This window comes from Megascapheus bottae, chromosome 8 (assembly GCF_031878675.1).
Source record: "Megascapheus bottae isolate mThoBot1 chromosome 8, mThoBot2.hap1, whole genome shotgun sequence".
In the NCBI taxonomy this organism is placed as follows: domain Eukaryota; kingdom Metazoa; phylum Chordata; class Mammalia; order Rodentia; family Geomyidae; genus Megascapheus; species Megascapheus bottae.
In genome coordinates this window covers 40,042,676-40,068,325 of record NC_143516.1, presented here as the reverse complement: position 1 = coordinate 40,068,325, position 25,650 = coordinate 40,042,676, and the positions used below count along the sequence as shown (strand labels likewise).

The following is a 25,650-nucleotide window of genomic DNA, read 5'->3' as shown; positions in this document are numbered from 1 at the left end:
GCCACCATGCCTGGCTTTGTGGTATGATTTCTTTGCAATTCTTTGGTCTAGGGAGATTGCTTAGAGTTACTGACACATGGACCTGTACAGCATTTGCAGTAGAAAAAGACCTGCTATAGGACTAAGAATAAGATACTTAATGTAGTTATGACATTTCTTGGAGAATGTGGCATGCCTATCCTTTACCTTCTTGATACTTACTTACCTTCTTCATTTTCTATTGTAAAACAAGGATGCCACATAAGTGACCAAACACCTAACACAGGGTTACTGGAAGGAACAAGAAAATTAAAGGATGTGGAAAGACTGCAAGTGCTTTAAGAATGTTAGATATTATCATTATAATTTTAGTGACCTTTTTTCCAAACCCAAATTGGACCACATGATATGAGAGGATTTTTGTGTCACTTCCAAGGGCAAGAAGCAGTCTGCAAATTGTAAGTTGGATGCCAAAATATTGTAGTTTCTGGCATATTTTAATGGTTAATAGGAGCAATGATAAAATATTTGAAATAATGACTCCTCAGTTAAATTCATGATGTATGATCAGTATAAATTTTGATTTTTTTTTGGTAAAAGTTACTTTATTTTTCATATAAAGAGAAGTTCATAGAATTCTAAAACTGGGAGGAACTTTAAAGAGATTGTTTTGTTTCTTCACCCAGCAATTCTCTTTAAGATTTTGGAGGAAGTTCATTTTTAATCCCCCTCCATATAGTTGCATTCTTATCTTATTTGTAGGGCTTGAACTCAGGGATTTATACTTTCTTAGTCTTTTCCACTCACAGCTGGTGCTCTACTACTAAGCCCCACCTCCACATTTGTCTTTTTGCTGGTTAACAAAAAGTGCGATTTTTCTGCCCAGGTTGCTTCAAATCTTAATTCTCAAATCTCAGACTCCTGAGTAGCTAGAATTATAGGTGTGATCCACTAGAGCCAGGCTAGTAGCTTCTGTTATCATAAAGCATTTGTACCTTAAAAATCTTTCTGGACTTTAATTAATTGCTTTTTTACTTAAAAAATAAAAACTTAAAGGAATGACCTTTAAATATATAATTCTTTTGGGGAGGACATTTGTCAAGACACATTCTCATAAACTGATATGACTTATTTTTGACATTAATATATTTGACATCAATTATTATTGATGTCAAGGCTAGCACAGTGACAGGAAAGTGTCAACAAGCTCCCTCCTTCGAGGAGCTGCAAGAGATTCTCACAGATGAATACTCAGTAAGGTTGCAGAAGTTACCACCAGTATTTAAGAGGCTTCATGTTTCTCTGACAGTTGTGTAATGGAAGGTAGGTGGTGGTTAAGTCAGGTTGTGAAATTCTTGTTGCAAGAAGCTGACACATATAGATTAAATAAAGTTTGTTACTTCTTTTTATTTTCATTTTCAGGGTAATGAATAGAGGGGTTACAGTTACATTTGTCATGTAGTAGGTGCATTACTTCTCCCACATTGATACCCCTTCTCATGTTTTTGTCCCCTATTCTTCCCCTACTCCCTCCCAATCATCTTGTTTTCCCCCTTCCCTTCCCTATTTTGAATAAACAAATAAACATATATATATATATAATATACCTGGTAACAAAGTCAGATATAGTAACATGAGATTAATCGTAAGGGCAAAAAAAAGAAGAGAAATAACATAGTACGTTAAGAACAACAATCACACAAGATACACTTCTTGTTTTCATATCCTAGAGTTCATTTCACTTAGTCTCGTCCTATATGACCTTATGTAAATAGGTTTTGAGCTATTGTAATCCTCTGCTAGGAGAGTCCTAGATGTATACTAATTATTACAAATGAAGGAAATAATTGAGCCTATGTTCCACTCAGTATGATTTTTTCCAAGTCTTTCCATTTCCTTATGAATGGGGTGATGTCACTCTTTCTGATGGCAGCACAGAATTCCATTGTTTATAAATACCCCATCTTGATCCATTCATCTGCTGAAGGACATCAGGGTTGGTTCCATGTCTTAGCTAGGATAAGTAATGTTGCAAAAAGTTTGTTACTATTTCTTCAATGTATACATTGTACACATAATACAATGTATATGGCAAATGTTATAGTCTTTCTGTATCTATATCACAGCAAACTTCAGCATTTGTTTTCTTCATGAAAGATTTAAGACTTATGATTGACTTGTGCCTTTATGAACCTCTTGTTTTCTGCATTTGCAGTCACATATCAAAATGGCAAAATGTTTATTTTAAATGACAAGAAAGCAAATGTTCTAAAGTTTTTCCCCTGACACTCAGTATGCGTGACATAAATCCAATTCATATTGATTGCTCCATGAAGCCTCTGAATTTGCAACAGAAACCATAAAATGAACTGATCAGTTAAGATACCCAAATGGTATGAATTTGGTATTAATTATCCAGTTGAGGTTTCAATTTTTCTTCAAATATCTGAAAATTCTGAATATCATCCTAAGATTGATTCTGAGAGGATGAATACATTTGCAGCTGGACTAAGACAAAGCTGGAAAGTTGTTGAATGAGTTGTACATATGTAACCTTTGTGTGGCTTCACAAGTTAGACCTGGAGAAAGTGGTGTCGGGATAGAAATAATATACAGGGGCCGGGAGTTTGGTGTAGTGGTAGAGTGCTTGCCTCGCATGCATGCGAGGTTCGATTCCTCGGCACCACATACATAGAAAAAGCCAGAAGTGGTGTTGTGGCTCAAGTGGTAGAGCTCTAGCCTTGAGAAAGCCCAAGGACAGTGCTCAGGCCCCGAGTTCCAGCCCCATGACTGTCGGAAAAAAAAAAAAGAAATAATATACAAAACTGGGTGTAATAGGCAGTAAAAGATTATCTGTCTTGATGGCAGAGTTCTTTTAGAAATAGCAAAATAGTACATGGATCAAAAGGATGGCTTGCACTGGCTTTTTTGTTTGTTGGTTGGTTCCTGTAGGGTTGAACTCCAGGCTTGGGAGCTGTCTTGAGCCACTTTGTGATCAAGTTAGGGCACTACCACTTGAGCTATAGCACCTCTTCTGGCTTTTCTGAGTAGTTTATTGGCGATAAGCATCTCACAGATTTTTCTACCTGGGCTGATTTTGAACTGTGATCTTCAGATCCCAGGCTCCTGAATAGCTAGGGTTACAGACATGAGCCACATGCTTGGTGCACTTGGCCTTTAAATACTGTTGGGAGTTGTTTCATGCATGCAACATAAGCTTCACCCTTACAGATTTCTGCTGCCAGACCACTGATAGAAGATCTTGATTTGTATGCTTTAGGACTGTCATTCTGTAGTCAGGCACTGAGCTTAGTGAAAGAAATTAGGCATTAGCAGAAAGCGATGCCTCATTAAAGGGATCTCTTTTGATTGAGTGGAACTGCATTTAGCCCAGTCCTCTGTAGTGGTATTCCTGAAGTTGCTGAGCTAATTATTCATATTGATCATATCATCTGTAGGCATTCATGAATGTCTATTTAATGTGGACATGACCAGTCATCAGAGAGAATAAATGCCTCACTAAAGCTTGATATGGCTGACTTGGCCTTGTGAATGATGACACTGAATCAATCTCACTGGATTAAAAAAAAATTGCTACTATACAATACCAACACAGATTGACTCAGTTGTAGCTTAGATCTTATGTAGACAGTAAAGCAATAAATAAAATAGCATCCTTTTGGTTGTTTAAAATGCCAACTTTGTTTTTGTGCAGCCAGTAGTGCAATATTATTTATTTATTTATTTGCAATCCCTGCTGAAATTAAAGTCATGAAATTCAAGAAAGCATGGAACTCAACACATTGAGTCTGTGCACAGTTTGGCACAGAGACTTACCATTTTGTTCAGGTATATAAATTACACATCCCAGTGTAATTCAGAAATGACAGGTTCTAAGACGAGCAATAAAAGATGCTCTGAGCCACAGAAATGGTTAGAATATATAGTTTTCCTAGTTCAGTCTAGGAGGTTCATGGCACCCTGCCAAGAAGATGTTTAAGGCACACTGGAGCATCAATGTGATGAAATCAGTAATACATACAGGTCTATGTTTTGCTTCTAGATAAGTTAATAAAAATGATCCCTGGGTATAAAGTATCAACTCTCTCCAACTATCATTTTCAAACTTGGATATCTATAATAAATGTACTATCCTACATTTATAGTTCGTAAAGTGATTTCATGCATTATCTAAAATTTAGGCTGGCTAGTCTTGTTAAAAGACAATCAAGCGACCTTTGATGTAAAATTTATAAAGCATTTAAACATTAATTAAGAATACTTTCACAAAGGGAAAATTGTAAGAGGAAATTTGTAACCTATTCAGCTTTCTGTATGGGGTGGTGGTTGTCAACTGATGAATTGTTTTTCTTTGTTAAGTTTTTGCTTTATTAGAGTTGAGTCATGTTAATAAATAACACTTGAATCAGAAAATATGTCTAATTTAATCTGAAATATAAAAAAGTTGTTTACATTTTCAATTTTTTCTTAGCTGTTTTTATGATTTTCCTTTTAGTATTTTTGTTGGTGTGGGAAACAGGCTGTGCAGAAGAATATGCTAAAATAAGACTTTTTATTTGCAAGCAAAACTGGCAAATACCTTGTACTTATTATCATTAAATTGCAAGTCTCTGAAGGCCTGTCATAATTGGATGAGTCATTCTGTGATTTAAATGTATTGCAATTTTGAACATGATTTGTAAAATGAACACTACTCTAGGGAAAATGGAACAGGGATGGCACTAAATGGGGAAAGGCACACAGAATTCCATTTATGCATTCTTTTCAAATAATTATTGATTATAGAAGTAAGTCATAGTTTATGCTTCTCTTTCAGAATTTTGCAGAAAATACCATGAATGAACTCCTTGGCTGGTATGGCTATGATAAGGTTGAATTAAAAGATGGTGAAGATATAGAATTCAGGAGTTATCCTACAGATGGGGAGAGCCGGCAGCACATTTCTGTTCTCAAAGGTAATGACATTTAATGTCCCTTTGTTCCTGCAAAGTAGAATTAACTATCTCAACCTTCCAGAATAGATTTGCTTTGGGACTCATTTTGTTGATTATGCCTATGGTTGGTTTAAATGTACATTCCACACAATATGAGAGTGAAACATAAACAAAAATATATATAACTTCATCTCCTTCCAGCAGTGGAAAGTCTAAACAGAGGCTTAGAACCTTAATGCTGTGATCTGCCCACAAGTTCATAAAAAGAGGTAGTGTTTGCTGACTTCCAATTTCCTTTATCTTTTTGACATGTGATCAATTGCTGGGAGATGGGACTTTCACTTAGGTGCCAGTGTTAGGTGTGCATTTTCAGAGGGCCAGAAAGGATCATTGTTGTTTGGGTGGTCCTTCTCCCTTGTCTTGGGGTGGGAAATTTGAAAGGAAGCTCTATTTTCCTTTAGTATTTGAAGTTTTCACTCTTTCCCTATAAGACTTTTCTATATGACTATATGAAAGCCCAGCTAAAGAGTGGAACCTAGAGAGGAAGGACAGAGCAGAATTTACATTGATTCTACCAGTAGACAGCATTCTCTAATATCTAATGCAAAAGTGTGTATGAATATTGAATTAATGAACCTAAATTTGGAATGAGCATTTGTTTGGAAGAGTAAAGAGAAGAAACATGTGAAGAAGCAGTTCATTTGGGGAATTTTAATAAAATGTGGGTAAAACTAATTGTGCATCACCATTGGCAATTTGCTCAGTATTTATATTACATCCAAATTTATTGGCACAATACCTGTTCAAGCATTTTGTTTCCAGACTTTAAAATAGTGCTTTTTTTTTTTTGCCAGTCCTGGGCTTGAGCTCAGGGCCTGAGCACTGTCCTTGGACTTTCTCAAGTCTAGAGCTCTACCACTTGAGCCTCAGCACCACTTCCAGCTTTTTTCTATGTATGTGGTACGGAGGAATCGAACCTGGGTCTTCATGCATGCTAGGCAAGCACTTTAACCACTAGGCCAAACTCCCGGCCCAGTAGTACCTTTTTTCTTATATGTGCAACACAATGTAAATGAGCTGTCCTGCAGGCATGTGGAACTGAATGTACCTGACAGATGTTATGTTAAGTTTGCTATGAAATTGAACACATCATGCTATGAAAATAGTATCATCAATTTCACTGTAAAAGGAAAATGCAAGTCATGAGTATATATTTTATAAACCAATAACCTAGGTAGTTAATTATCTTTGGCTCTGGAGAACATGGAAAGAACGACTGCCATGTTTTTTGTGGATGAGGTTTTTTTTTTAGCTATCATTTACTTATAAGAATAATCTGCACAATGTTTTTTTATTTTCGTTTTTGTTAATTTTAGTGGGTATTATCAATACCTAGTACAATGACAGTTTTCTTCTAGGTCATCATCTTTGATTATATTATAATCCAAATTTGTAATATAGTGGGATTTACAATGCTGGCTTTAGGCTTTTATCCTGGAAGCTAGAAAGTGGTTCTTAACTGTGTATCACTTTATACATAGAAAAGGTTAATTGCCTTTTAAGTTCCTGTGAGAATATAGTGTTAAAATTCATCACCATGATTCAACTAAAATGTTAACTATTACAGTAGAGCAAATTATAAAGGAATTCATTGGAAACTTGGTAACAAGACAAAAAAGTTCCTGAGCTGACTATAGAGTTGTGGTAAGCTGTTTAAAGGTTTACAAGGATATTTTTTCTGTTAGACAATCATTTCACTCAAGAGACTAAGGAAAAATCTTCAGTCTGCTAAATAATTTTGTGATATAGCATATAATTTTTTCCTCTTACAGAAAATTCTTTGCCCAAACCAAAATTACCTGAGGACAGTGTTATTTCACCATACAATATAAACACAGGCTATTCAGGGCTTGCCACTGGAAATGGACTCAGTGACTCACCTGCAGGGTCAAAGGATCATGGCAATGTGCCCATTATTGTACCTTTAATTCCACCACCTTTCATAAAGCCACCAGCAGGTAAGCACCACTGGGGTTCCCATTGATAATGATTCTTAGATGGTTGCTTGAACTATTTTATGAATAACTGTTATAACCAAGATAATAATTTGATAAAGATTATGTTAGGAACTCTATAGATAAGAGATGTCACTTCATGTATTATTTAAAATATTACTAATTTAGGAAAATTCTCTACTTATGCATAGGCTTTCCAATAATGGTGAACCTTTTCTACTACCAGCTTGCAAAAGTTATTTTCCTTCATTATTATTCTTTTTTGGAAAAAAAGAAATATTTCTTTTTTTAAAAAAACAAGCTCTATATATGATGAGAAGAAGGTTACTGGTTGAGCTGGGTGGTGTGTAAGGAGGGCCTGATCTCCTGGGGTTTCTGAGAATGGGTAATTTTGTACAAGGACATGTGGCAAGCATGTTCCTCAACATGTTTTTCTCTAAATCCATTCAAGAAACAATTTACATTATGCATCATCTCCACAGAGTTCTTTCTAATTCCTGGAAAGCTGTCCTTGAGAGCTTAAAAAAGATGGAGATCTGAATTCCACTTGCATGAAAATGTAATCAGGTCTTTTATATTTCCAGAAAATTAGATGGCACTACATTAGATCTAGATGGCAATAGGCTCTGAGCATATAATATTGTCAGCTAGGATATAGGTACCTTTCACGCAGAGGGAAAAGTTAACATTGTTGTCTCTGTTTGCTGTAAAATGTTGGAATTGTGATAGGATGCTTAATTGTGAACTTGGTTATTTTTCTGCATATTGAACAAGAATAAATACCAGACTACAATAATAGTACTTATTTTAGCATACCAAAACAAACACTTGTTTTATAAGGGAAGATAGGTATTTTGCTATGTTTCTATCAACAGTGAAGGCATTTGCAGATAGAAGTTACTGGTTTATATTATATATAAGGATGTTATATTATAGATATACTTGCACTGTATTCTGAATGTGACACTTTCCATTATGCTTCTAGCCACATTTTCTTCTTGTCCTACTACATTAAAAATATAAAAATGTCCTTCCATACTAAAGTCTTCACATGTATTAAAATCATCTATAATTATGTTTCTCTACTAATTACTAAAGTGATTGGTATTGTATATAAAGTTTGTCTTTTCAGTGCCTCTATTATTTATTTTGTGATTCAAAGGGGCCCAAATTTATCTCCCAAGGAGTGAAGATATCTTTTCCATAGGCCAACTTGGGCAAAAAGTAGCTGATTTTGTAAATATAGATTTTATGTTTACCTGTATGTTCTGTGGCTTAAGTAAAATGTGATGATGAGCAGGAATTTAAGATAGTATAACTAACTAGTAAGAACATTAGCTTCAGATCCAGAAAGACTGGGTTTCAATCCAGGTTTTATTTACTTACCAGATCTGAGCATCAATGTTCCTCATTTGTTTTCTGGACTGTACAATGGGAATCACAGTTCTACTTAATGGGATTGTTGGAAGTGAGATGAGGAAATGTATGCATATTACCACACATAATACCTGCCACATGGTAGCCACATAGCATATACCATACTTATTTCTCCTCTTTGCAGTCCTAGTTCTGCCCTAAAGTTATCAGGTATATAATTTGTGAATAAAAATGTGGGCATCCAAATGCAAATTCATCTCTAAGATTTATTTGAGCAAAGCAAACAGCTTTAGAAATTAGCATAGCTGAAGCAAACATGAGTTTGGCATGCCAAAAAACCTGCCCTGGTGTTTCCTGCTGAGCCAGCCACATAGAATTCAAGCACACAGCTCCTATTTAACTCTAATTCCACATCAGATCAGGAAATAAATATGCAAAGGGATAGAGGCCAAAAATCGAGCCTTGGAAGTCTTAGCTGTAGGAACCCAAAGGAATTAGAAACCAGAGTAACTGAACACCAGTGGTTTTATGCTGTCTTCTGTGGAACTCCAAGGCATTCATCTGTGGAAAACAAAATGTAGGAAAGGACGTCTTTAATTTTCTGTATCTGCTCAAAACTTTGACTTTTTTTTTTACCATGAGGTTTCACATGACAAGACAAAGGCAGAAACGTTTTCTACTTTCTAGACACTTACTCTGTTAGTAAACTTGACAGAGAGATGAAGTTTGATTTAGTCATGCATGTAAGTTAGAGGGCAGAAAGTGCCTTGGGCTTTGCAGACCATATGATCGCTAATGAAGCTACAGAACTCTGTTGCTGTAGTACAATGGCAACCATATATACCATAAACCAAGGGATGTGGTTATCTTCCAACGAAACTTTATTTACAAAAAAAGGCACTTGTAGGGTTTTACCCATAGTTTTTTGATGCTTATGCTAGGATGACATTAGCTGAGTCTCATGGTAAAAGAAAGGTACTAGAGTTTCAAAGTCACTCATTTCACTTGGTAAGGTGTTCTGTAATGGCCCAAGAAATTAAGAAAAAATAAGAGTATGGTAAGAGTGCTTTTGGGGTATTTAGTGTTTTTTTTTGTTGTTTTGCCAGTCCTGTGCTTGAACTCAGGGCCTGAGCACTGTCCTTTCTCAAGGCTAGCACTCTTCCAATTGAGCCACAGCACCATTTTCCAGCTTTTTCTATATATCTGGTACCGAGGAATCAAACCTGCGTCTTTGTGCATGGTAGGCAAGCACCATACACTAGGCCAAACTCCTAGTCCTTTAGTGTTCTTTAGTACCACAGTATTGGTTGAATAAATGACTGACTGATGTTAAAATCTTATTCCACACATGATATAAATGATTTACTGAGGAAATGTTAGTATTTTGTTTGCTTTATTGTTCATTGAGAAAATACAAGTGTTTTGTCTGGAGTAATGCCAGATTGTCTGACCTTGACCACAGCTTCCTTGAGGATTCTGTTCAGTGAGGATTCCGTTGTTCTTACTATTCGTGGATAAGTCATTATCAAAAGTTTTTAGTTAATCATTTTAACTCTTCCTTCTCTAAAACTTCAACTGTTGTTCTTGAAGGCAACCAAGTGGAGGTACATTTCCTGTCAATTTTCTAGCCTTATATAGAGTAATGTGCATTTTTTTTAAAGGAGAACTAATAAAGGGTATAGTGGCCAGAAACTAATGGTCTCCTAATCAACTCCTTGATCTCTTTCTTTCTTCTTCTTTTTTTTTTTTTTGCCAGTCCTGGGGACTGAACTGAGGGCCTGAGCACTGTGCTTGGGCTTTCCTCAAGGGTAGTGTTCTACCACTTGAGCCACAGCACCAGTTCCGGCTTTTCTATGTACGTGGTACCAAGGAATCGAATCTGGGTCTTTGTGCATGCTAGGCAAGCACTCTACCACTAGGCCAAACTCCTGGCCCCAGCTCCTAGATCATTTACAACTATATCTTTGTTAATGCCCTTTTCTCAGGGAAGGAAAGATTAGGATTGTGTGTGTGCTTTGCATTTTTATGTTAGGGCCCAAATTATTCATATTGTACTGCAAGCTACATGTATATGTTAGTGATAATACCTTATATTATAGTTTATATATAGTTTGTACACATTATACCTTATATATTGTATTCTTTATAGGTTTTGAAACTCATTTGCATTCTTTAATTCAGCCCTGGGAAATAGCATTTACATTTCATTAAATAAAGAACTGCAGGTCAAACAGGTTAAATAGCTTTCTGAAGGTCATATGGCTTCTAAGTACTTGAGTTAAGACAATTACTAAAGTCTTCTTTTGATATAAAGTTGTCTTTTTTAGGATAGTCCTACAAAGCTTTCCTAGCCTGGATCAGAATAATAATGCTTATTAACAAACTAATTCTAGGTTCCCTGGTGACAAAGAGGTACAGCTTCTTCCTGAAAAAGTTTCTGTTTTGTTTTGGTGCCAATCGTGGGGCTTGAACTCAGGACCTGGGTGCTACCACTGAACTTTCTTTGCTCAAGGCTAGTGCTCTACTACTTGACTCACAGCATCACTTTCAGCCTTTGCTGAGTAGTTCATTGGAGATAAAGAGTTTCAGAGACTTTCCAGCCTGTGCTGATTTCAAACTGTGATCCTTAGATCTCAGCCTCCTGAGTAGCTAGAATTACAGGTGTAAGCCACCGACACCCAACCTAAAAGATTATTTTTAAAATTCTACATCATTATGAGATTTGATAGTGGAAAAATCCTAGTTTTGTTTTCCATTCCTTTCCATCACTAGACAATTGCTTTTTTTTTGCAGAGTGCAAAGGCTTTATCTGGCCAGGCACTGGTGCTACATGTGCTCATAGCACACTCACTACTGGATCCCATTCATGGCTTGGCAGCTGGTGGGCCCAGTGGAATACTTGTGACTGGGAACATAGTGATACTACATTTGCTTGAGTTTCCACTCCTTTTGCACAGCTGCATACAGAAGTGTGGGTGTAGCTTACTTCCAGGTCCACAGAACTGCTTTTTTTGGTCCTACTTCCCTTTTCACTGGAGCAGGGAAGCTCTCTATGTTTTGCTATTTACCGCAACACTAACTCTGCATTTGTCCTTATGTGTTTATGTCCATCTTCTCAGGCTAAGCTGCCCTTATTGATGTCCTCTTGGGCCTTGGTGTACCATCTGTGACATCTTAGGTATTACTATGGTAATAGACTTCCTGCCCCCCACCAATTTAGTGAAGGGAATTACTATGATCCTTAAATAATAACCACAGACTTCTCTGCAGACTGTAGGCAGTGACAGGAATAAGTAGCAGAGAAGCCATTTAAAAACAGTTACAAGAATATTAGAAAATAATAAAAACACAGACCAACTCTGGTGCAGAAATGCCTTTATCCTTTTAGTTCAAAATATGAAAACTTTCTTTGCTAATTTTCAAACTCACATACTGAATAGAGTCTGGAGTAGAAAAAATATTAGGAAGAGTTTTGAAAGATTGTTCAGGTTAATAACATTGTCACCTTGCTGTAGAGGTGTGTGTGTGTGTGTGTGTGTGTGTGTGTGTGTGTGCATGTATACACCCTGGTTCTGGGCCTTGAACTTAAGGCTTGTGCACTGTCCCTGAACTTTGTGCTCACAGCTAGCACTGTATCACTTTGAGTCACAGATCCATTTCTAGCTTTTGGGTAGTTAATTGGATATAAGAGTCTCATGACTTGGGGCCGGGAGTTTGGCCTAGTGGTTAAAGTGCTTGCCTAGCATGCATGAAGACCCGGGTTCGATTCCTCGGTACCACATACATAGAAAAAAGCTGGAAGTGGTGCTGAGGCTCAAATGGTAGAGCTTTGAGAAAGTCCAAGAACAGTGCTCAGGCCCTGAGCTCAAGCCCAGGACTGGCAAAAAAAAAAAAAAGAGTCTCATGACTTTCCTGCCTGAGCTGGTTTTGAACCTCTATCCTCAGATCTCAGCCTCCTGAATAGCTAGAATTATAGGTGTGAGCCACAGCAACCAGCTATGTTAATTATTTAATTAATTAATTTGCCACTCCTGGGACCAAGCTCAGGGCCTGGGCACTGTCTCTGAGCTTTCTCGAGGCTAGTGCTCTATCACTTGAGCTATTGCACCATTTCTGGCTTTTTCTGTGTATATGGTAACCAAGGAATAGAACCCAGGGCTTCTTGCATGTTAGGCAAGCACTCTACCTCTAGGCCAAACTCCTGGCCCCAGTGTTAATTTTTAATATGTGCTCAGGCCTTTGGCACTTTAGAGAGCATTGTGTCCAGAAAAGATGATGGACTGAAAGGTTACATATGGTATGACCCTGCTATATAGTAAGTCTCCACTGAAACACTGTGCCTGCCTCCTCCCCCAAGGTTGATGATGGAAACAAAGCATTTAGAGTAGATTTCTGAATAAAAACATTTTTACCACGATCTTGTAATTATTCTTAGTATTTCATAAGTGTCATTATAGCATTTGGCTCCAGTTGCTAGATGTTAGTCTTGTGCAATGGTTGGGGATATTTGGGCTTCTCCACCTTGCTGACCTCTAGTCAAAGCAATTAGGATAAAAGATTACGGCCCATTGAAACCAACACTAGGAAATTTTTCCTCCTAATCTCAGGCTTGGTCTATAACATTTTACTCACAGTAATTGAAAAAAAAACCAGTGAAACTATTCGTATAGTTGGTGTACTTATTTTTGTTCATAAAGGAAAGCTAAAGTAAAAATTCGCAGTTAAAGTTTCACTACTACAACAAACCCTAAGAAACCATGTTGTAGATCGAAGTCTTCTGACAGCTTTCCCTGGAGTCTTACAACTTGCTGCTCTGAGTCCAGAATCCCTGTAAATCCCTGCATACTTTAAAATAAAATGAAATGTGTAGGAAAAGGAAGGATTGCACTTCTCTTGATGCATTTATGTGGCAGTTTTGAATAAAATGTCTTTTACCTCAAATGAAATTCTTATTCCCCACCATATTCCCATGGGTGAGGTAAGATATGAGGCTGTCCACATGGCATACAAGGATTTGTGTGCAGGAGGAAGATGAGAGCAATCTCCTTAGACCAGCTTGATTTCCTACATGCAGAAATGTCTTGCCTTTCTTTGAAAACAATGACCATTTTTTGTCCTCCAGAATCATTTTCACTCAGCTTTCCCAATTTGTGTTCAGGCACAGTCATGGAAATATGATCTATTTTTTCAGGCAAATCTTGAAATTCCTTTGGGGTTATAAGAACCAAGGAACCATTAGCTTGACCAAGAATATGGAAACACCCACGTGATATGCTAAGCTCTATGTATATAGAGGACTAACCCACAGTTAATAAGCATGTTACTTTTTGGCTCTTATAATTCTTACATGGAGTTGTTACTTGCAGGGAATCTGAATGTGGTTTGCATTATGGTCATTATTTATTTTATCTGTTATTCAATATTCTTGGGGCTTGCATATGAATGATGTGTTCCAAATAGCCATTGAGAAAACAGGATTTAATCAAAATTGCTTTGGCATTTATTTATTTGTCCAACTTTCAGAATATGATTATTAAATAAAATTACCTAGAGTTAATGGGATTTGGATGACTTCTATTTAGGCACCAGATACATTTCTCAAAAATAAAGAAAGAAAAAGAGGCCCACTGAACTCTTAGTTTTCCAAATCACTTAGGACAGGGATAGGAGGAATTGTGATGAATGGTAGGAAAAGGAGTAGATAATAACATGAAATAATCCAATCTTACTTAATATTTGAATAATTTTTGTTGACTAGGCATTGTGCTGATAGCTTAGATACATTTAGTTTTCATAGTAACTGTTTGAAGATGCTATTACTAACCTTATTTTACAGAGGAGGGAACTGAAACAGAGAAACTAAGCAGTTGGCTCAGGTCACACAAATGATATATAGCAGAACTGATATCTGAACCTAAGCACTGGGTTTGTCACATTCACAACCAATGTATTATCCAAAACACTATGTCAATCTTTCAGTCCATTAGTTATTCACTGAATGTTTTTTAGACTCTAGTCTATATATATACATATATATATATATATATCATCTCTTGTTGCTCCTCTCCGGGGCAGCAACACGGGAACGGGGAGGGACACACAGGGCCAGCCTGTAGTCCCCCAGGAGCTGAGCGAGATGGTAAGTGTCGAAGACCCAGCCCTCCCCCAATCACCGGGGAAGAAAAAACCACGCTGAGTCAGAAGCAGTGTTAACCATGAAAGCGCATCAGATCTCTCTGCTGATCTCTGCTGATCTCTGATGCTCTCATATGCTCTTTATTGCGTCAGACAATTAGTTATATACTGTTAGGGTAGGAGCAGGTGGGCACTGGGAAGCTAGCCAATAGGAAGAGGGCCTCTGTGCTACCACTAAGGGTCTGGGTGGGGCTTTCAGGTACTGGGCAGGACAGGTGCAGGAAAGCACTCGAGACTTGAGCTGCTGCGAGACCCGCGAAACTGCGGGGGGGTTCAATCGAGTCACGTACACAGAGATGCCTTAAGAGAGGTATGCAAAAGACCAAATGCCTAGACAAAGCCCTTTAATTGCAGCTGAGCCAGAATCAGGCCTCAGAGATGGAGGCTAGGCCCCAACAATCTCTGACTACAAGAACTTTAAATGTATTTGCCATATAATTAGTGTCATTCAAATATGACTTTGGGCTGTATAACTTTATCTACATTTGGAGTGTGAATGATACGAGTACAAAGCCTATTAAAGTAGGGTAGCAATAAGTTCCTAGAAAGATAAGCAAGAACTGTTTAATTGAGGCACTATATAGGCCTATCTACTCAGGAAGGTAAGATCTGAGGACCATAGTTGGAAACTAGCTCAGACAGAATAATCTCCAAGACTACCTCTCATTAACTAACAAAAATGCTGGACTAGAATTGTGGCTCAAGTGGTAGAATGCTAGCTATGAATTAGCAAGCCAAGGAATTGAGATCCTGAGTTCAAGTCTCTGAATGGGAAAAGAGGATAATCCTTTGAATTTCATTGTGACCAAAAAAAAGACAGTAAATGGAGTCTAAAAATCTTAGTTGCTATGATATAGCAACTTCATCTTTTCTTACACAATCACAGGTTTTGTAAGACAAATTTGAGTATGTTTGATTTTTCTTAATTCTGAAAGGAAGGCATAATTTGAATAATATGATGGAAAGACATAGAAATTAACCAGGAAGGGCCGGGAGTTTGGCCTAGTGGTTAAAGTGCTTGCCTAGCATGCACGAAGACCCGGGTTCGATTCCTCGGTACCACATACCTAGAAAAAAGCCAGAAGTGGTGCTGAGGCTCAAGTGGTAGAGCTCTAGCCTTGAGAAAGTCCAAGGACAGTGCTCAGACCCTGAGCTCAAGCCCAGGACTGGCAAAAAAAAAAAAAAAAAGAAATTAACCAGGAATTACTAACCTAGGTTGTGATGGCATACTTATTCTGCTTATTGCCTGTATAATTTTGGATTAGAACCTTTGATCCCATCTACACAGATGTAGTTCATTTTGGCAATCCATAGTTTCTTTAATTAATGAAATAGTGATTTTTGTGACTTGTAAGTTACTTACCTGATTTTATTATTTGGAAGAGTATACTATAATATGCCTTAATATATACTTGTTAAATGGTTGAGTTAAGTTTAAAGAAAATTTACTTTTTTTTTTTTTTATCGGTCATGGGACTTGAACTCTGGGGCAGGGTGCTGTCCCTGAGCTCTTCTGTGCAAGGCTGGTACTCTACCGCTTGAGCCACAACACTGCTTTTGGTTTTCTGTTGGTTAATTGGAGATAAAAGTCTCATGGACTTTTGTGCCCAGGCTGGCTTTGAATCATGATCCTCAGATCTTATCCTCCTGAGTAGCTGGATTACAGGCACTAGCCACCAGCATCTGGCTGCAAATTTACCTTCGTGTGCAATTCCAGAAGTGAAAATTTTGATAGTTTTGTGCCACTTAGAACATTTTTTTTCTTTGTCAGTTGTAAGACTTGAACTTGGGGCCTGTGTGCAATCCCTGAGCATTTTTGCTCAGTTACTGCTCTGCCACATTGAGCCACAGAGCCACTTCCAGTGATTATTAGTTATGAGTAAATATAAATGATTAGATCTAAAATAGTCTATTTATTCACATTTTATCTTTCTAGCGCATTTTATCTTTTAAAAAAATGTTAGGTCCATCACTTCAAGTTACTCACTTGCTCAGAGTAAAAATTAACAATCATTAAAAGATGTTCTATCCAGATGTGGATGGCTCATACCTGTAATCCTAGCTACTCAGGAGGCTGAGATTTGAGGATAACAGTTCAAATCCAGACAGAGCAGGAAAGTCCATGAGACTCCCATCTCTGATTAACCACTAGAAAACCAGAAATGGCTCTTAGAATTTCTGCCATAGAAAAATCATATTTAATTCATCCTACCAAACCATGCACTAAAAGAAATATAAAACATAAGTAGTCCATTTTATATCAACTAAAAACATAGCAATAATTAAATATTTTCTATAGTGAGTATTAAATTCTGTGAGACAAGGAACATAAAATAAAACTTAGGAAAACTCTTGTAGAAAATAGAAAAAGAAGAAATACTTATGCGCATTTTATGATACAGTCGTAACATTGATTATATTACATGCCAAGGGCATTGTAAGTAAAGGAAATGATAATTTAATTGAGTTACATTAAATTGAAAACTGTTCATCATGAACACTGATGTAAGAGTTCCTAAGCAAAACTGTAATAAACCCAAGCAAGTTAAATACAGAAAAGGGTAATAAAGCATGACTAATTTTGATTTTTTTTCTAAGAATGCAAGGTTGGTTTAGTTTATATTTCAAATATCTGTCAGCATAATTTGTCATATTAACTGAACAAAATAAAAAACCTTGTAAATCTTCAATAAATGCACAAAATAATTTGAACATTTACCATAGTAAATGATAAAAAATTGTTGATAAAGCAGGAATAAACTAGAGCCTCCTTAACTGACAAGAAGTACACAAAAAAGCTACAGCAAATATACTTCATAAAGAAAAATTAAAACCTTTCCCCTTGAGATCAAGTACGAGATAAAGGCAACCACTTCCTCCACTTGTATCCAATTTTATACTGGATTTCACAGTAAATGAAATAAGGCAATATAAAGCATAAGAAAGATTTTCTTAGGGGGCAGGGAGTCATGGGTCTTGAACTCTGGTACTGGACAGTCTGGGTGTTGTCCCTGAGCTCTTTAGCTCAAGGATACTGCCCTATCCTTGGGCCAAGCCCCACTTCCCATTTTCTAGAGGTTAATTGGAGATAAGAGTCTCAAGGTCCTTTTGTGCCCAGGCTGGCTTTGAACCTTGATCCTAAGATCTCAGCCTCCTGAACATCTGGGATTACAGGTATGAGCCACCATACCCGGCCATAAGAAAAATCTTGAAGGTAAGGACACATTATTTGTATAGATCCCCTAACCCAAATCTACAAGTAAACTGTTATAATTGATGAGTATATTTATATAGTTCTTTGTATACAAGTCAATACCCTCAAATCAATTATACTTCTATATGAAAACCACATAAACAAAAAATACTATTATAAATAGTGTTTTAATAGTGTTTAAAATACCCAGGAAAAAAATCTAATAGAATATTTTGCAGACCAGAAACTGAATATTTAAGAGGCAGGGTCTTTCTAAATTGACCTAAATGATTAATTCTGAAAAAAAAATCATTCAATCATAGATGTATATTTTTCTATTGTTTTTTGTTTGTTTGTTTGTTTTTTTGCTTTGTTCTGTCAGTCCTGGGGCTTGAACTCAGGGCCTAAGTACTGTCCTTGGACTTTTCTCAAGGCTAGAGCTCTACCACTTAAGCCACAGCTACTTCTGGCTTTTTTCTATGTAGGTGGTACCAAGGAATCGAACCAGGGCTAGGCAAGCACTCTACCACTAGGCCAAACTCCCAGCCCCATAGATGTATATTTTGAAGCAAGAGTCCAGAAGCAAATTTAAATAGGTTTTGATATTACAAAGATATTAAACAAAGTTTAGTAGCTCAAAATTTGTCTTCTCATAACTCTGGAGATTAGAAGTGCAAGAGTAAAGTCTTAGCTGAATTGGTGTGTGGTGAGTACTCTCTGTGCTGCAGATGATTACCTTCTTGCTAGGTCTTTGTGTGTGTGTGAGTGTGAGAGAAAGAGACAGAGACAAGAGACAAAGACAGAGAGAGGCAGAGGCAAAGAGACAGAGATAGACCGAGACCGCCTTTCCTTTTGGGGCCTCCGGGTCTCATGCCAGGTAAACTTACTAGGTAAGCATTCTACCACTTACCACATGAGCCAGGACCTAACCCTTTTGGCCTTAACGTTTTCTGGATAGGGTTTGTCATCGTTGTCTGGGGCTAGCTTTGACCTTGATCCTCTATGCATACCACCAATTGTAACTGAGATTACAGGTGTGTGCCACATGCCTAACTCTGCTGTCCTTTTTTTAAAAATTAATTTATTAACATTAATTTTTACATCATATTTCAAATGGTGTGTTTAACAAACAAGTATTCAAGAAGGGAATCTATATACAATCACTGGCACTTAGATTTTAGAACATAATTAAAATTAGGCTGAGGGTTTGTATGTCATAGATCTATGACATTGATCTATGTAATAAACATTATGTCTATAGAGTCATAAATTTTTATGTCTATGTAGTTGTGTTTGTATTTCCAATACCATATCTGTTGTCTGTTCTTATAAGGGCCTCTAGTTCCTTATAAGAGCTCTACTCTCGGGCTGGGAGTTTGGCCTAGTGGTTAAAGTGCTTGCCTAGCATGCACGAAGACCCGGGTTTGATTCCTTGGTACCACATATATAGAAAAAGCCGGAAGTGGTGCTGAGGCTCAAGTAGTAGAGTTCTAGCCTTGAGAAAGTCCAAGGACAGTGCTCAGGCCCTGAGCTCAAGCCCAGGACTGGCAAAAAAAAAAAAAAAAAAAAAAAAGAGCTCTACTCTCAGGACCTCTTTGAATTATCGTTATCTCTTAAAACCCCCTTTCCATATATCATTACGTAAGGGGCCAGGGTTACAACATAAGAATTTTAGGATTCATAACGTTTAGTATGTGACAGCAAAAATAACATTGTAAGTAATGATAACAGGAAAACATTTTCAATAAATATGCTTGTAGAAAATAATGCTTGTTAGTTCTCAACTTTCTACTATGCACCCCAATTTAACTGTAAATGTATGTGAAACAGAGTTTCTAGATGAAAGCCCAAGAGAATTCATTCATGATTGTGGGTAGGCCACTATTTCTTAAACTTTGAATGAAAGTACTCATCATAAAAGAAAAGGCCAATTAAATAAAATATTAAAATGAATAATTTCTATTAAAACTATTTTTTGACCCAGGTTTGGTGGTACATGCTGAGGAAAGAGGACTATGAGTTCAAGGCCAGCCTGGTTTATTTATTGAGACCTTATCTCTACTATTTCTTTTTCTGAAAGAATAGAAAAATAAATCACTGTGTGGGAGATGATGTTTGTAACACAGATTCTAACAAAGAACTCATAAAAAAACTATAAAATCTATTATAAATAAAGAAAATCAATAGGACAATGAGCAAAAAAAATCTAAACACTTCTCACAAAAAATAATCTAAGGGTCAAAAAATAAGTTCAAAATTGTTCAACTTCACTAATCACTAGAGGTATAAAATTTAAAATCAGAGTAAAACAGTTCACACATAGAATGACTGAAAATGAAAAGGGCTGACACTCCAAGGGCTGAGGAGGATGCAGAGCAAATGCGATTCTCCTGCATAGCTGGTAAAGTGAAAATCAATGTAATTACTCCTCAGACTTGACTGGCAATGTCTATTATTGCTGGTATGCATATACACTATCATATGATGATACGTACTCAAAGCAAAATGAGTTTTTGACACAAGAATCTCTGTAATACTATTTGTTTATAACAGTGCAAACCTAGAAATAACCCAAACCTTCACCAGCAATAGTTAATAGAGCCTCCTATGGCCTCCTCACAGTGGCTGAGGTAGCTGACTGTGAGCCTTGAAGTGGAATGTGAAGTTGTATGTATGTCATAATTTTTGTATAAATTAAGTAGAAAGCTGGTCCCTTTGTCTCAGAAAGATTTTCATCTCAGAAAATGTTAAGAATGCCTGACTTAGAGACCTAGATTCCCATAGCTTACAATTCAAGCGGCTACTAAGTCCTAGAATGTAATTTTATCATTTTTATCCTATACTAGTCTGTTCATAGGTATCTCAACTTGAGTAGAATCCCAAAATCTCATCATTTCTCATTAGAGAGGAATTACTGTCTAGCTAAATACTAATGAATCACGATGAAGCATGAACATTTAGTTATAGGAATAAGGCTTGTGTTTCCCATGGTGATCTCCTTGAGAGAGACCTTGCTATGGTGGCAAGTGGAGAGAAATTGAGGGTGTGTGATCAAAGTAGAATGCACATACTTCTACACCTGGGGTTCTTAGTGGGGGTAACTTTGCTCCCTCAGTAAACCTTTGGCAACGTCTGTCACAAGTGGGAGAGGGAATGTTACTGGTACCTAGTGGTCAGAATCCAGGGATTCTGCTAAACATTCTGTGATACATAGGACAGCCCATGACAGATTGTTCAGCCCAGAATATCAGCAGGGCTGTCCTTCAGAAATTGTAGTCTGTAGTGATAGCAGCACTATGTGTGAGATAACTTTTCATACCCCTCAAATCCTTGGCTCCATCTCCTACTCTACTGCAGTACTTTGACTGGTTTTTACATGTGCGGTCTGAAAACACCTTGCCACAGTTGTGTGGCTGTGTGTAGTTCCCTGCTGTAAGGCTTTTCTGACTTGGTAGCATGGACATTCCATGTGTAGCCATCACCAGTCATCCATATCTGTTAAAACTGGATCGATAGAGGATGAGAGCTAATGATAAATTCAACCTTTTCTTTCTTCCTTCCTTCCTTTCTTTCTTTCTTTCTTTCTTTCTTTCTTTCTTTCTTTCTTTCTTTCTTTCTTTCCTTCCTTCCTTCCTTCCTTCCTTCCTTCCTTCCTTCCTTCTTTCTTTCTTTCTTTCTTTTGTGGTTGGTTGTGGGGCCTGGAATCTGGGCGCTGTCCTTGAGCTCTTCAGCCCAAGGCTACAACCTTACCCCTTGAGCCACAGCGCCACTTCCAGTTTTCTGGTGATTAATTGGAGATAAGAGTCTCATGGACTTTAGTTCCCCGGGCTGGCTTTGAACCTTGATCCTCAGATCTCAGCCTCCTGAGTAGCTAGGTTTATAGGTGTAAGCCCCCATTCCCGGCTTCATTCTTCTTTTGTTTCCAGGAAGACAGTTAAGAAATATATTCCATTAACTTCGAAGAATTGTCTGTGTGGTAGAATACTGGTCTCTCTTTGCAGTGGCCAACCCAACAGTACATGCTTTTGCTGGTTCTTTGTCTTCCCCAGGTTCACTCTCCTTACCCTTCATTCCTATTTACTGGAACCACATGCTCAACAGACCACATACTTCTAAGTCTTTGTTTCAGATTACATTTTCTGAGATACTCAGGATAAAATGCCATGTGCATGGAAGCCCCGGGAAAAAGATCAGTAGTTAATGGAAAATAATTTTAAAAGTTTTAATCTTATGATTTTTTTCTTACCTTTTCCACTCAAAGTTCAGCATTAATGTATAATAAAAACAAATAAATAAGAGCACTGGTACAAATATTGCTGTGCTCAAAAGGGGCCAATTCCAAATTATCTAGTCGTCCAAAGAATTTTCTAAGCCTCTTATAGTAAAGATAAGGGCTAATTGTGGCCATACAGAAGGACACAAATTAAGTGATGGATTTAAAATAAATAAAGGGGGAAAGAATATGCTTTGCTTATATTTCTTTAAATGGATCTTGTTATTTTCAGAAACTTAGAATCCTGGAGTTTTTATTTACAAGGAACACACAAGCACATCTAGCTAAATGCTGTCTTCTACAGATGATAAAATATGCTCTAAAGAGGCTAAATGATTTCCTCAAATCCTCCAGTTGCATTAATGGTGGACCCAGGACCAGAACCCACTTTTGAGGTGAAAACACCATCTAATCATGCATTCTAAATGACACACCAGTGATTCCTTAGGAAGTCTGAGACTCCTATTACCATTATCTGAACTCTTTGGAGGGTTGATGAACTAGTTAGGATAATGCTTTTTGGATATCATGTTCCAGGTCACCCAGGACTAAGATGCTAAAAGAAAATAAGAGGAAATGCCAGCTGTGCTTTCCTTTGCTTGTTAGAGGGTAGCTGTATTTCTGGAAATTCTTGTTATTCTGGGGATAGTCCCAATGCTGACTTCTCAAAGTTTCTGTTAAATTGAGACCACTTAGTCTATGGACTTGGCCAAGGAGAGTGGCAATAGTGGTCCTATCCTGTTCTGGAGCTTTTCACTGGTACTTCCCTGTAAGACAACTTGGTTTTGAGTGATTACCAAAGATGGTGCCCCTGGCTTTCTCCTTCTATCTCACCCTCCTTATCCATCCACCCAAGGTGCACTTGGTGACTTTCCTCTTTCTTAGGCTGAGGACTTGGATCATACATTTCACTAGTGAACAAGGTGACTGTGATTCCTCTCTTACCTGCCTCACAGTCTTCAGGGCACCATCCATGTTAAGCATATAAACAAAGAAATAAACTTAAGAATGAAGATGATCAAATCCAGCCTGCTATGTGATTCCTTTAGTTTAGGAATGACGGAAGGCCTCTCTGGGATAAAGTTTAAGGTATGATAGAAAGGAATGAATTGCTCAAGAATTTGGGGGGTGGTGGCAGACTATAAAGACTCTTTTTTTTTTCTTTTTTTGTGGGTCATGGAACTTGAACTCGGGCCTGGTGCTGTCCTTGAGCTCTTTAGCTTAAGGCTACCGCCCTACCCTAGAGCCAAGCTCCACTTCCCATTTTTTAGAGGTTAATTGGAGATAAGAGTCCCTGGTCCTTTTGAACCTTGGCTTTGAACCTTGATTCTCAGATCTCAGCCTCCTGAGTAGCTAGGATTACAGGCGTGAACCACTGTGTCCAGTTTAAAGATGCTTTTAAGTGAATGGAGCTTCAAGAACATGCAAGAAATAGACCATGCCAGAGAATATATAGGTTAAGAGGCTAATTTGAGGCCATACAATCCATGGAGATCAGTGCAAGGAGAGTAGTGTATCTCAATACCAAAGGGTGTTGCACAGGCAGAAGCAGTGATCAAGTTTATGTTTGGAATTTCCTGGGTGCAATGGGGAGGGAACGAACTGACAGAAGTATGTTTGGAGGCCATGGATAATGTGAGCAAGAGGTTTTGGTGGTTTTACTGGGATAAAGAGCAATAAACTCAGTGAATTATGCCTATTTCTACAACAGTGCTTGGCACATAAATAGACTTGGTAAACATTGAGTGATTGAGTATATTATACAATTGTTTTAGAAGACCAATGATTATTCAGAGTGTGAGAGGTAAGAGGAAAGAGACAGGAAGAATACCAGACAGATTTCTGCCAGCAGATTTCTGGGTAGAATATATGCTCCTGATACCTAAATGGAAAATGGGGTGAAGGGGCTGATTATGGAGAAGAGTGTGTATGTATCTTCAGACATGATCTGCTCAGACGTTTGGGAGGCATTTAGACATAGTAGCTCATAAGCTACTATGAGAATTTACTCTTGCTCCATGTTCTAGCCAGTTCATCTCGGATCTTTTAACAATGCCTTCCTTGCTCTAAGATTCTATGCAAAGTAGCTTGACTCTTCAGTATTAATATACTTCCATTTGTACTTCTTTGAAGGTGGTGTCCCTTGAAGCAGGACAGGGGCTCCGAATTGTTTTCCTAGCAACAATAGACTTAATGACATACTTTTATTTTTTTACTTGACTCTCTGTCCATAATCATGAAAGGTTCGAAGTTCAGTAGTGAGTAAACCCATCATTATAGCATCATTGTTCCAGAGCATTTAAATCATTTAGCCCAGATCCAAGGCTCAGGAATAGGGACAGATTTTTACTTCACCTCTTATCTGTGACAACCATCCAGTGAATATGGCTTATTTAGTCAGTTAAGAGAAGCATTACATGCATCTTTTGCCTTCTTATTGATTTGTGCCATTTTGCTCCAGGATTTTACAGTGAAGGGTTGTCTAGCTCTGTATTTGTTGCATGTAGAAGACACCATGAGGCTTGGTGACCATGGGTGTTATTGGTCACTCTGGTGAACTAGTAAGTGTTGGTCATTGTACCCAGCATTGGTCACGTGGCTTTCTGCCAATGCAGACAAAAAAGGAGGTTCCTGGCAACTGAAGATTCAATTCTGGGCAAAAGAGGAGAAACCTTCTTGATAATTAATGACCCATATGGAAGTGTTTTTACCTCAGTGTAAATGTAGGGCAGTGGAGCAGCGAGTCCCAGTGAGACTTCGTCAGATGTTCAGTCTTAGGAAGTCCCTATGAAAAGACATGCTCATGGTCAAATGTGTGAAATATAGAACATTTTATCTCCCTCTTAAAAGATCCTTCATTATATATAGGTGGAACCAAAATGTTCTACAAGAACAAGCCTGTTGTTTACCTTTGGTTAGCCTTGTGTTTCCTTACCAGTTAGCCATGGGACTTAAAAAAATTACAGCCGGTTAAATACCTCATGTGATTAGTGTTTTGTGGAATGTACTTTGGGAAATATTGCACATTGAACTTATTCTAAAGTTTAATCTATCCCCTTCTTTCTCAAGATTGTTAGGGTGAATGCATAGAAAGACAGCTTCATTAGAGCAAAGAAAAGACAAGCAGAGGCCTAGTGGTCAAGGAGACTTGAAAAAGGAGCCATGCTCATTGGCTAGTTGTGCAATTATGCAGAGATCTACAAATTAGTTTCAGGAAGCAAGAGCCACATGTACCTACTAGTGTCATGTTAAAGAATCCAAGTCTATGATATTGATAAATATAATATTCATAAGAGAATTACACATTGAGTATCCCTCTTCAGAAATGACCAAACACATTTTAGAGGTTTTTTTTCCAGATTTGGTTATATTTGCATATAAATAATAAGATATCTTAAGGATGAAGTCTGGGTCTAGAAATGAAATACATTTATATTTAACATATATATTCATAAACTGGATGTAATTTTATACAATAGTTTAATTGTATTTGAGGGTTTTTTTTTTTTTTGCTAATCCTGGGACTTGAACTCAGGGCCTGAGTACTAGCCTTGAGCTTTCTCAAGGCTAGAATTCTACCTCGAGCCACAGTACCACTTCTGGCTTTTTCTATGTATGTGGCATAGAGGAATCAAACCCAGGTCTTTGTGTATGTTAGGCAAG

The 25,650-nt window shown here is 37.5% G+C and overlaps 1 protein-coding gene across 2 annotated transcripts in view; it reads left to right on the top strand.

The window, feature by feature from the left end:
• Sobp (sine oculis binding protein homolog) overlaps nucleotides 1-25,650 on the top strand; it is a 168,224-nt gene that overhangs the window by 10,225 nt on the left and 132,349 nt on the right. For both annotated transcript variants that reach the window (XM_090338333.1, XM_090338332.1), the window contains exons 2-3: nucleotides 4,817-4,955; nucleotides 6,767-6,952. In XM_090338333.1, coding sequence (XP_090194459.1) covers nucleotides 4,817-4,955; nucleotides 6,767-6,952 — 325 coding nt within the window. The remainder of the gene's footprint in view (nucleotides 1-4,816; nucleotides 4,956-6,766; nucleotides 6,953-25,650) is intronic.